At 42.8% G+C, this 13859-nt stretch overlaps 1 protein-coding gene across 1 annotated transcript in view; it reads left to right on the top strand.

Annotated features, from left to right (window-relative positions):
• LOC102929645 (collagen alpha-4(VI) chain) overlaps window positions 1–13859 on the top strand; it is a 104544-nt gene that overhangs the window by 57288 nt on the left and 33397 nt on the right. Inside the window, 5 exon segments of the mRNA XM_007071233.3 lie at window positions 7475–7537; window positions 7720–7782; window positions 8693–8755; window positions 10363–10425; window positions 11154–11204. Of these exon segments, the coding sequence (XP_007071295.3) occupies window positions 7475–7537; window positions 7720–7782; window positions 8693–8755; window positions 10363–10425; window positions 11154–11204 (303 nt within the window).

Here is a 13859-nt window from a genome sequence, read left to right as displayed (position 1 = left end):
GACTTTGCTTATTCTGCTTGCATGTTATATCCTTTTGCCCTACCTGTCTTCTGTCTTGTCTGCTTAGGTTTTATGCTCTTAAGGGCAGAGACCATATTACTCTGTAGAGCACCTAGCACAGTAAGGTCCTGTTCTTGGTTGACCTCTACGTGCTCCTTCAGTGCAAATAATGATGTTAGTGATGTGTGACCAGTCACTTCGTAAACTATAGTGCCTCAATAGGCATGTCTTAATGTAATTCTTCATATGTTTTGGATAATATTAGTTTTTCTGATTTTTCATTTCTCCTTTTACTAGTCTGCATCTTTCTCTAGATCTCACCAAGCAATTTCCCAGAGCTGTTCGCTTGTTTGTCTTAACAAAAATTAAATGTAGAGAAGCTTTGCGCTTTTGCCTCTGGCTCTATGGCACTATCTTCAGGCTAAGATTGTGCCTTTAGGGCCCTGCTCTACACTGCAGGGGAGAGCAGAGCTCCACCACCTTATTGAATACATGATGCTATACATGGCTGCTATCTCTTACAAAATGGTAAGAGACAGGTTCTTTCCTGATTTACACCTTGTGCAATCCCCTTCATTCCAATTCATGCAGATGTGGTTCCAGTGATTAAGAACTGCATGGGGGTGGGTTTGGTGTAGTAGGGCAGTTAGCACACTTCCAGTCACTGGGCTCAAGTAGCAATTGTGGTACCGCTGTTCCACAGCAGTGTAGCTTTTCTTCAGGTTGGATGTATGTGTGTGTGGAGTTAGCCCCTCAAATATCCATTGCCGTTCCCCTGGAAATAGCTGCTGAGTTTTACATGAGTTTGTCACATTCCTCCCATATGCACAGGATAGGCACTGAAATGCTTACTTGCTTCTTATTCTGGCAGCATTTCCATTAGGGAGCATGAGAAAGGTCTAAGGGCTGCCGGGTTTCTCAAACATAAGCAAAATAATGCTGTGAATAAATTTAAACTGAGTGACAAGCACAAAGAGGAACTTAATAAATAACAATAGCATCCAAAATTGAATAAAACATTAATTTATGCAAAGAAAATGTAGGCTACAGAAGAGTCCCTTCAATGGCATAACACTGTCTTCAGCCAACCAGTCTTTGAATAGATATACAGTCCTACTGAGTTTTTGTCCTTCTGCACTTCCCAGTAGCTTATGGGGTCTCTTTGTTGGTGGAGGTGGATCTCACGCACTGATCTTTGGCTTGCTATGAGCTGTTGTGAGGCATCGCGAGTTTGTGACATCGGGGGCAGTCTGATTCAAATTCAGTATCCAGGGGAACATGACAGCTGCAGTCTGGTTTCCAGGTGACCCCTCAGATAGTGCCTTTGTCACATTCCTACTTCACAACTTGCCGTGTGAGTTTATATCTAAATACGAAACCTCTGTCTCATTGGCTTCCTGGCCAGGAACCCCCGGGGCTGGAATCCGTTACAAGCATTTTGGCCTTTGATGCTGTGTGGCAATGGTACCCAAGAGACTGAATGTCAGCTGAGGGTAGCCAGAGTCCAGCATCCCTCACCCTCAGCATGTACCCCCTGCAGGGTAGGTTGGAGGGAGTGGCACAGGAGATGATTATGGCAGCTCTGCACCCTTTGGGAGCTGCTGTATGCCAGGGACCCAATTCCGGATCCAGCCACTGTCCAGCCCTTTTTCGCTACCAGAGTTGAATCTGATCCTATGTGTTTATGACCGTTCTTGGGGCACCCAGAACTGTGAGACACCTTGATAGCCCCTGCCTCCGCCATGAGGGGAGTCTTTCTTGTGCCTGGCTGGATGTCAGCTCTGTAATAGCACCAGCCCTTCAGCCACTCCAGAGCTTTCCTCTGGGCTACGCCAGCTCTGTCTTCACTTTGTAGGTTAAAAGTAGGTGCACCCCAGTCCCTAAGTCCTTTTGAATCATTCCCCTGGATATCCAGCCCCTGACACTGGCTACTCTCAGAAATCCCAGATCTTCTGCTCCCAAAGGCACAGTGTCCCTAGTGTACCAGTGTTACCTTAAATTACTACTCCTGTAAACTACACAGCACTTATGAGCACTTATAATGAAACAAAAATAGGTCTATTTAAGAAGGGTAAAGACTTAACTAGAAACGAGAGACAGTGATAGAAATGGCTACAATACAAAACAAAATCATAACCTGACTCTACCCTTATTAATTGTTACCTTTCCTATCTAATAAAGTAGGCTTTCCCCTGCCCCCGCCTCCCAGAGTTCAATCTGTTGCAGAGCTGGCTGGTTCCACAAGAAGCAGGCCCCAACATTCACAAAAACATCCCAGCTCCACACAGGGTTTTCCTCAGTGAATGGATACAGACTGCTTCTCCCTCTCATGTTACACTGAAAAAAGCCTTTTGTTTCTATTCACGGGCAGGGCAAAGCCCTGTCTTGTTATAATGGTTTTTTTTTTTTTACCATTAAGAGGTTTTGATGCTTTGCCTCTGATGATTTTACATTGCACGTCTTAGTATTGTGAAAGGCTAAACAATAGAGCTTTGCATTGCATCACCAGCTAAACAGGACGGGATGACAGCCCCAATGGGGCCATCACTCAGCTACACTATCCCCTGGTGACTAACTTTTACTCCAAGTCTCTAAAGCATATTTTCAATATAAATACAGTATTCCTTAAATATTAGCTGCACACACATCTTGCAATGATTATAAATCTTGACAAGTTATGAGCCTTCTGTAGTTACCTAACATGTTTTGCTTTATGGATAAATATCCTGCAAGATGTGCTTGGTGTAGTGAGTTTGTCAGGTCTGAGGTGAGAGTTGTTTGCTAAGAAAAGGGGACTCTTTGCCAAGGGGGTCTCTGTGCCACAGTATTCCCTTCTTTTCATTTTCAGGGTCACTTTTTTGCTCTACAATACTCTTTTTTTTCTCCTTGATTCTGGGGTCTCCTATCTTTTCTGGCTTCTAAGCCCTTTTCCCTTGTTGTGTTTAAGGCTCCTCTGTCTCTGTCTTTCATGACCTTTCTACTGTACCTACTGATATGGTCACTTACCTACCTACAATGAGTCCTGAGGCTGCTCACTTAATCAGTTGTACCTTTCATTCTGTCACTGGTCTTTGCTACTGCTCCTGCCACCACCCCTCATCTGAGTTCATTTACTTGCACTTTCTATTTCCGTCCATCTTGTCTGCCTACCCACTAAGGCTACGTCTACACTGCAGTCGGAGGTATGACTGCCGCATGGGCAGACATACCTGAGCTAGCTTTGATCTGAATAACGTGGGCAGCAGTATAAGCTGTACAAACCCGCTCAGGATCCTGGAATGTACTTGAGTGGCTAGCCCATGCTGCTGCGGCTGCACTGCTATTGTTATTCAGGCTCGGCCGGGATGTCTACTTGTACTGCAGTCATACCTCACACTGTAGCACAAGTCTTAGGAAACATCTTCACTGTGATAAAAGACCCATAGCACAGACATGGCTAGCCCAGGTCAGCTGTCTCAGGCTGGGGCTGTGGGGCCATAAAATTGCAGTGTAGATGTTTTGGCTGGGGTTGGAACCCTGGCTCTGGGACTCTTCCCCCTTGGTGGGTCTGAGATCTGTGCTCCAGCCCAGGCCTGAATGTTCATACTACAATTTGATAGCCCGTCAGCCTGAGCCCTGTGAGCCCAAGTCAGCTCATCCAGGCCAACCGTGAGTCTTTTATTGCAGTGTTGACATATCCTAAGAGTCTAATCCAAAATCCGTTGAACTCAGCGAGAGTCTTTCCACTGGCTTCACTGGGCTTTGAATCAGGCCCTACTTTCTAAAGGATTAGGCTTAATCATAGAGTCATAGAATATTAGGGTTGGAAGAGACCTCAGGAAGTCATCTAGTCCAATCCCCTGCTCAAAGCAGAACCAACACCAACTAAATCATCCCAGCCAAGGCTTTGTAAAGCCAGGCCTTAAAAACCTCTAAGGATGGAGATTCCACCACCTCCCTAGGTAACTCATTCCAGTGCTTCACTACCCCCTAGTGAAATAGTGTTTCCTAATATCCAACCTAGACCTCCCTCACTGCAACTTGAGACCATTGCTCCTTGTTCTGTCATCTGGTACCACTGAGAACAGCCTAGCTCCATCCTCTCTGGAACCTCCCTTCAGGTAGTTGAAGGCTGCTATCAAATCCTCTGTCACTCTTCCTTTCTGCAGACTAAATAGCCCCAGTTCCCTCAGCCTCTCCAGGGTTGTGAGTTCAATCCTTGAGGGGGCCATTTAGGGATCTGGGGCAAAAATTGGGAACTGGCCCTGCTTTGAGCAGGGGTTTGGACTAGAAGACCTTCTGAGGTCCCTTCCAACCCTGATATTCTAAGATTCTAAGTCATGTGCCCCAGCCCCCTAATCATTTTCATTGCCCTGCACTGGACTGTCTCCAATTTGTCCACATCCCTTCTGTAGTGTGGGGACCAAAATTGGACCTTAAGGCAGGTTACAAGAATGATCAACTGTCACTCAGCTACCCTTTCCCTCAGACAGCCTTAAAAAGACAGAGCTTTACTCTTATGCCTTATTTAAGAAGGTTTGGATTTAAAGCCTGCTGTATCTTGTGACTTTCTAATGAACACATTACAGTGGTATCTGGGGGCTTCCTTGGAAAGGATCAGACATTTTCAGAATTGATCTCCTGTTCCTGTGACAAATGCTTAATTTAAAATGTTGCAGAAAGACTGGATATTTAAAATGAAATATTACACATTAGTATTGCTGCCTCTGAATTTCCTTTATATAGAATTCCCCTTTAGTCTCTTTTTTAATCACTGCCTTTGGTGTCAATAAACCTTGTCTTAGGTCTTTTCTACTTGGTATGGCTGTGTGGGTGTGCTGTCCTGGGGGTGTGAATTGTAGAGCTCTTGTGCTTTAAATGCCAATTTGTAAACCCTGCTGGTGCAAACTAAAGGATACCTAGTTTGCATTGATGTAGTCCTGTTACAAACAGAAAATTACATTCTTTCCTGGTGCCCCTTTTTTGGGGGGGTGGAGGGGGAGGTGTCACTGCAGGAAATCTAAGTGATTTAAGACTGCATCTTGCTCTAGGGCTTCAGCCAAAAAGTAATAATTGATGTTCTGTGAGATTAACAGGTCAGTTTTAAGACCATTACAAATCACAGCTTTAGAGAATGGGGCAGGGGATGAGGGGTGTTGTCCTTTGTCTGGCTGTACTATGTGGTGCTAGTAAGCAATGGAGTTCTAATGCGGTTGTCAGAGAAAATGTTGACCTTTCTTCATAAAATCATTGGGTGTAGAAACGGACAAGTCCTTTTAGGGCAGTTGTCCCTAATGCACAGCCATCCCTTCAGAAAGTCAGGGGGCAAAGCTGGGCCCACAACTGAGAACTTTGCACACGAATTACAATGGTGTCAATTCCTCTTAATTACTTACATCCCAGCTTTTCAAAATAGAATAGCCATCTGCGTGAATTAATGGGCATTCAGGGCTAAGGCCTCTGCCCGGACTGAAAGCTTCCAGCAATAATGGAGATGCTCCTTGCTTGCTATTGCAATTGTAGGGTAGCAGCAGCCCTCTGACTGCTGCACTCTTCCGCAGCAGGTCTGGGTGCTGGTTCTATGTAGTCATAGATCCTCTGGCCTCGTCTCACCCCAGACACCATCTGTGTGCTGGGATGCAGAGAACACAGCTCCACAGCACACTAGTGCAGGGGGACCCACATGCTGTTCCCCCCTATACAGCAAGCAGAATCGCCTGGCCTCTACTGCATCTAGTGTCTTCAGCAGCCCTTTTTTAGACCACAGGATTTGGCTCTCGAAATAAACAGCATGGGAAAGTTTTGCTCCTACTAGATCAGGCAGCCTGGAGCATTTTGTGTTTAAAACAAACAAACAAAAAACCAATGCCGTTCAAATGAAGACAGATATTAGTGTTTTGTGATCAGGGCTGACAAAACTTCTGATGTCTTTTAATTGCACAGAGAGGGCCAAAATGGCACTCACTAATGTCCATGCAGTTTTACGATTTTTAATGGCTTCTAAGAGGTGCTAAACCGACAGCACTAGAGTTAAAGTGGTACAAAAAAATAAAGTACTTTGCCATCCAGCAGCAACATGGCACTTTTTCACTATTTTTCTGAAAAGGAAAACGTTTTGGAGTTTCACCTCCAATCAGCTTCTGCGTTCCATGAAAACAAAAAAGGCAGACTTTAAATACTTCGTGACAATGACTTTTTGATTACAAGAAGTACAAAAGGCAGCCATTCTGAGACAGGGATAACCAATGGGCAGAAAGACAGTAAGTCTGCTAGAGCCTAGGAGAAGATGTGTGCATTGTACACATGAACAACACTACTAGTTTTAGGTAAGGTTGCAAAGGAAAAGAGAAAGTGTTAAGGAAGAAAAGAGAAATAAAGAAAAAAGAGAAGCACATAAGAAAAAGAGAGAGTTATCTCTGGGCCTGATCCAAAGCCCACTGAAGTCAGTAGAAAGACTCCCATTGATTTCAATGGGCTTTGGGTCCAACTCCAATGTGCCTTGTATGAGAAAATCATGCATACAGCAAAATATAGAGGGGGACACATTTTTCTACAGCTGGCATTGTATCAGATGCCCAATGTTGTAGTATCTTAACTTTGGCTACCACTAGGTTTGTTCAGATCCACGTGGTTTTTTTTTTCTTTTCCTTTGATTTCCTTCCCAGTTCAGTCATAGTATGAAGAATTCTTCAGAACTGTGGAGTATATTATTTTAAATCCAATTTTTCCCAGGACTTGTTTTTTTGGAATTGCCTGAGTTCCACAGAATCTTTGGACATATGTTTATAATTTCCCCAATGAAAGACCACCTCCAGTGTTCTCCAGAACTGCTTGGATCTAACCCATATACTTGACTCAGTCCAACAGAGACAATATGAAGAGATCTTTCTCCTGGATATCAGTTGAACTGACTCATGTGCAGATGCCATCTTTATGTGAGTGACACTCCGCTGCTGATCTTAAAAACTAACAACTTAATTTTTCCACAGAGATTTGGGATGCAGCTTTCTGAGCAACTGGAATTAAACTGGGAGGCATATACCGGTGCCCACCTTTGGGAAAACTCTCAGTGCTGGGCTAGTCCACATTCAATAGAGGTGTGCATGTGGAGAGGGAAGAAGACTCAAGAAACTCTCCACTCCCACCACCCTTGTCGCCTCTATACTGTGGCTAGTGATAATTCTTGCACTGACTGAGTGGGCTGCACTAGATTAGTGCTGACATTGGCCTGTTGAAATGAATTCATCACCATGTGAAACAAATACAACTAGCCTTTCCTACTCCCTCTCCTCCATCCATCTCAGACCCCAAAACAAGAAAAAGGCTACCTGGCCCCCACTCTTTTCAGCTGATGTTTCTTCAGTGGTGGTTGCTGCTTGCAAATCACTGTAGCTTTCTGTAAACGGCAGTAATATTGCTTGATCAGTTTATTTGTAGATGTAAACGTGTCATGAAGTAAAGTGTTTGTTTTTTTTTTTCTCTCACTTTCTGGCAGGGTGGGCGAGGAGATCGTGGGGAACCAGGTTATCCAGGAGATCCTGGCCTACGAGGCTCACAGGTAGCAGAAAGAAAGTCTGAGTTATTTTACATGACATGTATGGAGAAAGCATGCCATTAGGTTCAATGTTCTGTTTTCCTTTTGGAATATTTTGTTCACACCGATTTCAAATATCCTGGGTGAAATTCTGCCCTGGCACGTTAGCAACATTATAATTTTTTTAAAACTCCTTTATCCACCAGGGTCTAAGAGGACCACAGGGGGTCAGAGGCCCTCCTGGACCACAAGACATACCAGGCCCTCAGGTTAGTTTTAAAGAATATATCCTTATTTTGCACCCTATGCTTGTCTACTTCTCGACAGTGTGTTTTTTCAAAATTATATTTGGATCTTTGTAAATACGATCTATGTAAGTGGAGGATTTTTTCGTTATAAAGCTTAGTAATGAACATCCAAATGAGAGAGTTACACTAGTCATTGTAGACCTTGATAATATGGTGCCAAAATAATGGACTTGAAAGTAAATGTTGGTTTGTAAATCAGGAGAGAAGAGAAACTTTGTGTTACTGAGCTCTTTCATGGTTACAGTGAAAACGCTTAGGTCCAGATTCTGCGCTCAGTTATACTGATGTATACTGGAGTAACTCCATTGCTTACTCTTGGCATACACCAGTGTAACTAAACCCTTTTAGTTAGTAAGAGTTTTCATTTGGGAGTGGCTACAGGGACTTGCCCATGAGATTCAAGCCTGGGATCTGATGAAAGAACAGGGGACAGCATAGATGCTGTGGGTGGAATTCTGTTTTCGCTTACACTGGTGTAACACCATTGACTTCAACAGAATTACTGTGGAGTTACACCAGTGTAACTCAGTCAGGATCTGGACAAATATATCAAGATTTAGGCATAAACTTCAATTGTGTGATGAGACTCGTGCTTTCAGATCCAGTTACTTTGTGTATATATAGCCTCTATGATGCTTTAACAAATAATATCTCAGGAATATTGGAAATCTCAAAGAGTTTACACGGAAAAGAGAAAAGAATTTGCATGGCTGTCTTGCACATCACTATTACTGTGGTTCCTGAAAGCTTTGAGAAATGCCAGTAGATGGGCCAAATGTAATGAATACTTCTAGAGTCATTCCAAGCTCTGGTGAACATTAGCCATTATCTTTTTTCTAATGCATCCTTTAATTTGTGTTTCTGATTGTAGGCTAATCCAGGAGCCTCAGGTGCAGCAGGCTCTCCTGGGAATCCAGGGCCTAGAGGACCACAGGTAAGTATTTTAAGAAGTACATTGTACTTCTGCAGCACCTTTCATTCAATGATCTCATTGCACTTTACAAACACAAAACCCCTCTTATATAGGTAAATATTAGTATAGTTTACATATGGATAAATATGGGCAGCAAAGCTTAGGTCCAGTGTATTTAGGCACTTTAACTCTCTGATTCAATGGGAGTTAAGTACCTAAATATCTTTGAGGATCAGGACCTAAGTGACTTATTCGAGGTTGCCCAATCAGTGGCAGAGCTACAGTAGGATGATACATGTGGAACCTGACTTCCCATTTCTTGTTCTAACCACTAGATGCCTTGGTTCCCATCCTAGATCAATCATCATAGAGTGATCCTGGCCTGGGTCACTCACAATAAGCTCCTGCATGCTGGGGTGCAGGTGTAACCCATAGATGAGTGTGTTACAGTTCCCCCTCTGTGCCCAATCTGCAGAGGATATGTGTCCATTACAACCCCAACAAGAAATCCTTGGCTCTTTAGCTCAAGCGGTAGCAGTTTATGGTTTTACAGCTGGAGGTCCTTGGATCAATCCCTTTTGTGTCAAGCAAGACAGTGGCCATCACGTTGGAATCCGCCAAGCATGCATACTGTGGGGATGATTAGGTCAAGAGGATGTTAGACCAAATGGATTGAAATCCACATTTTTAGTCTGATATCACATTAGGAGGTTTTGATTTATGGTTTGTTTCTTTGTAAGACTTTTTAGCCCCTCCTTTCCTTTCATTGAATTACCTGTGGTTATGTCTTTGATATGCAGTCTAAATCTATTAAAGAAAAGCAACAGTATCATTTATACATGGTGTTTCATCCAAGGATTTCAAAGTACTTTACCAATATTACTTAACTCAGCCTCCCAACTTCTCTGAAGTAGGTATTGTTAAACTCACTTTTTACAGAGATAGACTGAGGTTAAGAGAGTGGAAGTGAGAAGACCAAAACTGGGAATAGAACCTAGAAATTTTAACTCCCTGTCTCCAGCCTGTAGCCACCAGATAATGCTGCTTCCTACTGGAGTAAGTCACCATCTAAGAAGTGCTGTGCCACACTCAGTCTCCTCAGTCTGGCTTTGTTATTTAGTTGGTGTGGTTCTTGCTGGAATAAACTGTGTCATGAGATAGTGAAAAGCATAAGGAATCCAACTAGAACCAAGAACATAGCTAAGAGCATACTTCACAATGACAAGCTGAATAATTCAATTCACTCTGACATCACTTGTGTTTCATGCCAGAAGAGTTCCAGTCAGGTTCCTATTGTGATTTGTATATTTTGCTGGCCTTATTCAGGCATTACCGCCACTGGTAACAATGGGAGTTTTGCCAGAGTAAGGCCTGTGGGATTTGGCTGCATGTGTGCACACAGCATTGTCTGACTCGATCTGTGCCTTCCAGTTCCTATGAGAAGAAGCCCCCATAAAAGCTTTGAGTCTGGTCTGCTACTGAACTTTTACTATTTACATCTTTTAATCTGCAGAAAATGCAAGCGCAACTCTTACCCCAGTGACTAACCCCTTTGTACTAAAACCAAAATACTCCCTGGTAAGCCAAATATAAAAAGTGTCATCTCTTTTGTATTTAAATTGTAATAGGGTGAACCTGGAGATCCTGGTGAGACGAGTCTGCTGGGACCCGCTGGCCCAAGGGGCATGCCTGTAAGTCTTGCTCTTCCTATTCGGGTTCTCTGTGTTAACTGCTGGGAGTTGAGGCCTTGCAGTTCATCTCATTTTCTTTTTCATTCTATTTTTGTCCATTTAGGATATTTTAAAATCTTTTTACTCAGTTTTCAGTCTTCTCACTAATGTCACAGCCTTCTTGGCTGGGTTATGCTGGAGGTCGGGCTAGATGATCATCAATGGTGTGTTCTGGTCTTAGTGTCTATGTATCTTTATTTTGTTGCAAGGAAGATACTTGCGCTTTTTCAGCCACCCATCAGACAGAAGAGCAGAACAACTTATTCTCATCTTCAAGCAACTATCTTACAATCATATTTATTTATTTGGTGTGGAGTCCAGGCAAATGAATATGCCAGTCAAGATGCAATCTCTGTACTGGACCTATCCTTCTCTCCTTTCAAGACTTCCAGGGAAAAATTCTCCTCTCATTGTGGATTGGAGAGAAGAATTTTGCCCTCAGGAAGAGAGAAAATATAAGTGAGGTGCCCTGTACATTGGAGAGGAGGATATTGGCCTTAGGCTGTATCTTCTCTTGGTGGCTTTTGCCATAGCTGCTAGACTGTGTCTGTGACACCCTCCACTACATAATCAGCCGCAGCTTCTAAGGTCCCAAAATCATGAGTGCTCCTTTAGGCCAATGGAGTATTGAATTTACAGCTAATTCTACATTTGAAACTAACCGACAGTATCTTTTCCAACCTGTGCAGGGCCCAGATGGCAATAATGGGTATGGTCCTGCAGGAAGCAAAGGAGCAAAGGTGAGATCAAGCAGAGGTCTTTGTCATGGAATGTCATGCCTAATAAGATACCAGTCATTTATTTGTCGTGACAAAGGAAATTTCGGACACTGTCCGAGTCCCTCCCCAGAATGCGAGAGGCTAATCCCATCCCCAGTTATGTGTACCTGTATATCAGGCTTTCTGAATTTGGAGCTGCAGCAGTGGTAGTTACCTCCAATTCTGGCATAGTGGCTCCTGGGACATCCCCATGCACTTATGCTCAGCAAGGAAGAGCTAGGGACCATCTAGCCCTAAGTTAATATTTATTTACAAAAATAATTAAATAATCTCTTCTAAAAATATAGAAACTATTTACAATAAAAGATCTAAAGTAAGGGCCAGGTCCAAAGTTGATAGAATTCTGCGTAGCTCTATTGGAATCAATGGATAACTCCTCTGCACTAGTTGAGGATCTGGCCCGCTAGTCTGTGAACTTCTCCCCAGATATTTGTATTTAGTAGTTGTTTTTTTGTTTTGTTTTGGGTGTGGAGACAGGAAGGGGGAAATTTGAGCAAAAACAGCTTGTGACACGCTCTCGCTCAATTCCCTTTCCCGAGTACATGGAGAGACAGCAATGATTTGCTAACAAAAAATGTGTAACACATTGCAGGGACCCATTTGAAAAATAATCTGACCACAAAATTTTACAACAATACTAATTCAAAATAAATAAAAATCCTATAATATTCATTCCAATCATTATGCATATTTATTGGTTGGAATTAACAGAAAACCCTGCATACAACAAAGGATGATAAAAGATTTCTGGACACCATCCAGTGAAAACTGGCTTTAAGAAATAAGAAAGTCTATTAACAGACAATATTATAATAATATTTTCCAAAAATAAATCTGAGGGGAATAGATGAGTGTCAATCTCAGAACTTGCTCCACTGCATCTGCTTTCTTCTCTGTAAAATTTTTCTCTAGTTAATCCCCAACAACTGTTCTACTTAAAGGCCATACCAAAAAAAAGAAATAAAACGAAGGACAAAGGTTGGGAAGGAAGTTTTTGAAAAATATAGAAAGAACCGGCAAGCATATCCATGTTAGCTGTTAATACTGATACACGTCAGATTCAATGTTAAATAGTGTGTTGTGCTCAAACACCACCCTGAATCTTCTCAGTCTTGATCTAAGCATGCATTAATAATTCCTTTTAGTTCATATGTAAACAAATGGCATACCAGGTGCCATCTTCCTGGTGTCTTTTCTTCTTAGCAAAGTTTCCTAACCCCGCCCCTCCCTCTCCCGTCCCCCGTCCCCCCCCCCCCGCCCCGGCGAGTCTTTTCTTTCATTAAGAGAAAGAGAAAATTCCTTCATAACTTTATGCTAGGCATACTTCAGCTAAATAATTATCTGTTTTTACCAGTCTGCTGCAGTTAGCCTGAGCTTTCGTAAGGGTGATAATGACAGCTCCAATAGAAATTGTTCCCTGGAAGTTCTGAATACATTTCTATTGGTTAAATCACTTAACTCCTTGATAGCTACCTTGGGCTTTGTCTATATGAGCATCTCTCTTGTTGAACTGAAATCTGTTTAAAAAAGATTTAAACTGGTTCAAAACCTTGTGTGGGCATGCTTATTGCAATTTAGCTTTACTTAGTAATATAGCAACCTGCTTGGAGGGAGGAGCATGGGTTGCAGGAGGGAAGAGTTTGGAGGAGGCACTGGAAGTCAGTTGCTGTGCTCATGGTATGAATTCTAGCTGCCGTTGCAATATCACTGTCAACAGTTCTCTTCATAAAGAGTCAGTGTAGTTTTACAAGCATGGATTGCTTTCATGTTATTACCCAGCATGCTGTACATGAAACAAGGAATAAAGGAATTGCCAGACTGGATCAGACCCAAGGTCCATCTAGTCCAGTGTCCTATCCCTGCCTGTGACCAGCACCAAATGTTGGGGATTGGCCCTGCTTTGAGCAGGGGGTTGGACTAGATGACCTCCTGAGGTCCCTTCCAACCCTGATATTCTATGATTCTATGAAATGCTCCATAGGAAGGTTTAAGCCAGGGGCTCTCAAACTGGGGATTGGGACTCAGAGGCATGCTATGTGAAATGGGTCACCGGTAAAAAAAAGTTTCAGAACCACTGGTTTAAACCCTGTAGTAGGCAGAAGTGAGGTAATCTGCCCAAACATCTCATCCTTCTCTCTAAGTGCTAGAGATTAGTTCTGAAGCGTGAGGTTTAATATCCCTTGCAAAAATGTTATTAAATATGTTAACTCTGGATATTCTTGTTACCAGTGTAAATATCCAGTCCCTTTTTGAACAGTTCTTGCCCTCAACAACTTCCTGTGGCCATGAGTTCCACAGCAGAAGGGGGAGCCAGGGCTCCATTCACTCCCTAGCCTTTCCCACCATTTGAGAGAGTAAATGGATAGCAATCTGCCTAGTCGCTAGGTGAGCTTGGCCAGTTCTGAGCCTTATGTGAGCCATACAAGGTTCCTTATTTCCCTTCTCCCTCATAGTGTGCCTAGCCAAAGCTGAGGCAGAATCTAATCCAAAAAAAGTTGGGATCCTCCTAACAACAAAGGGAACACTTAACAACAACAAAGGGATGACTTAAATATAGTCCTCTACAAAGGTTACTATAAATTGTATAGGTTCACTAGCTAACTTACACTTAATTAA

The sequence above is a fragment of the Chelonia mydas genome, chromosome 2, assembly GCF_015237465.2.
Source record: "Chelonia mydas isolate rCheMyd1 chromosome 2, rCheMyd1.pri.v2, whole genome shotgun sequence".
Classification (NCBI taxonomy): Eukaryota; Metazoa; Chordata; order Testudines; family Cheloniidae; genus Chelonia; species Chelonia mydas.
The sequence above is the reverse complement of the archived record's forward strand: the minus strand, read 5'-3'. Positions and strand labels throughout refer to the sequence as shown.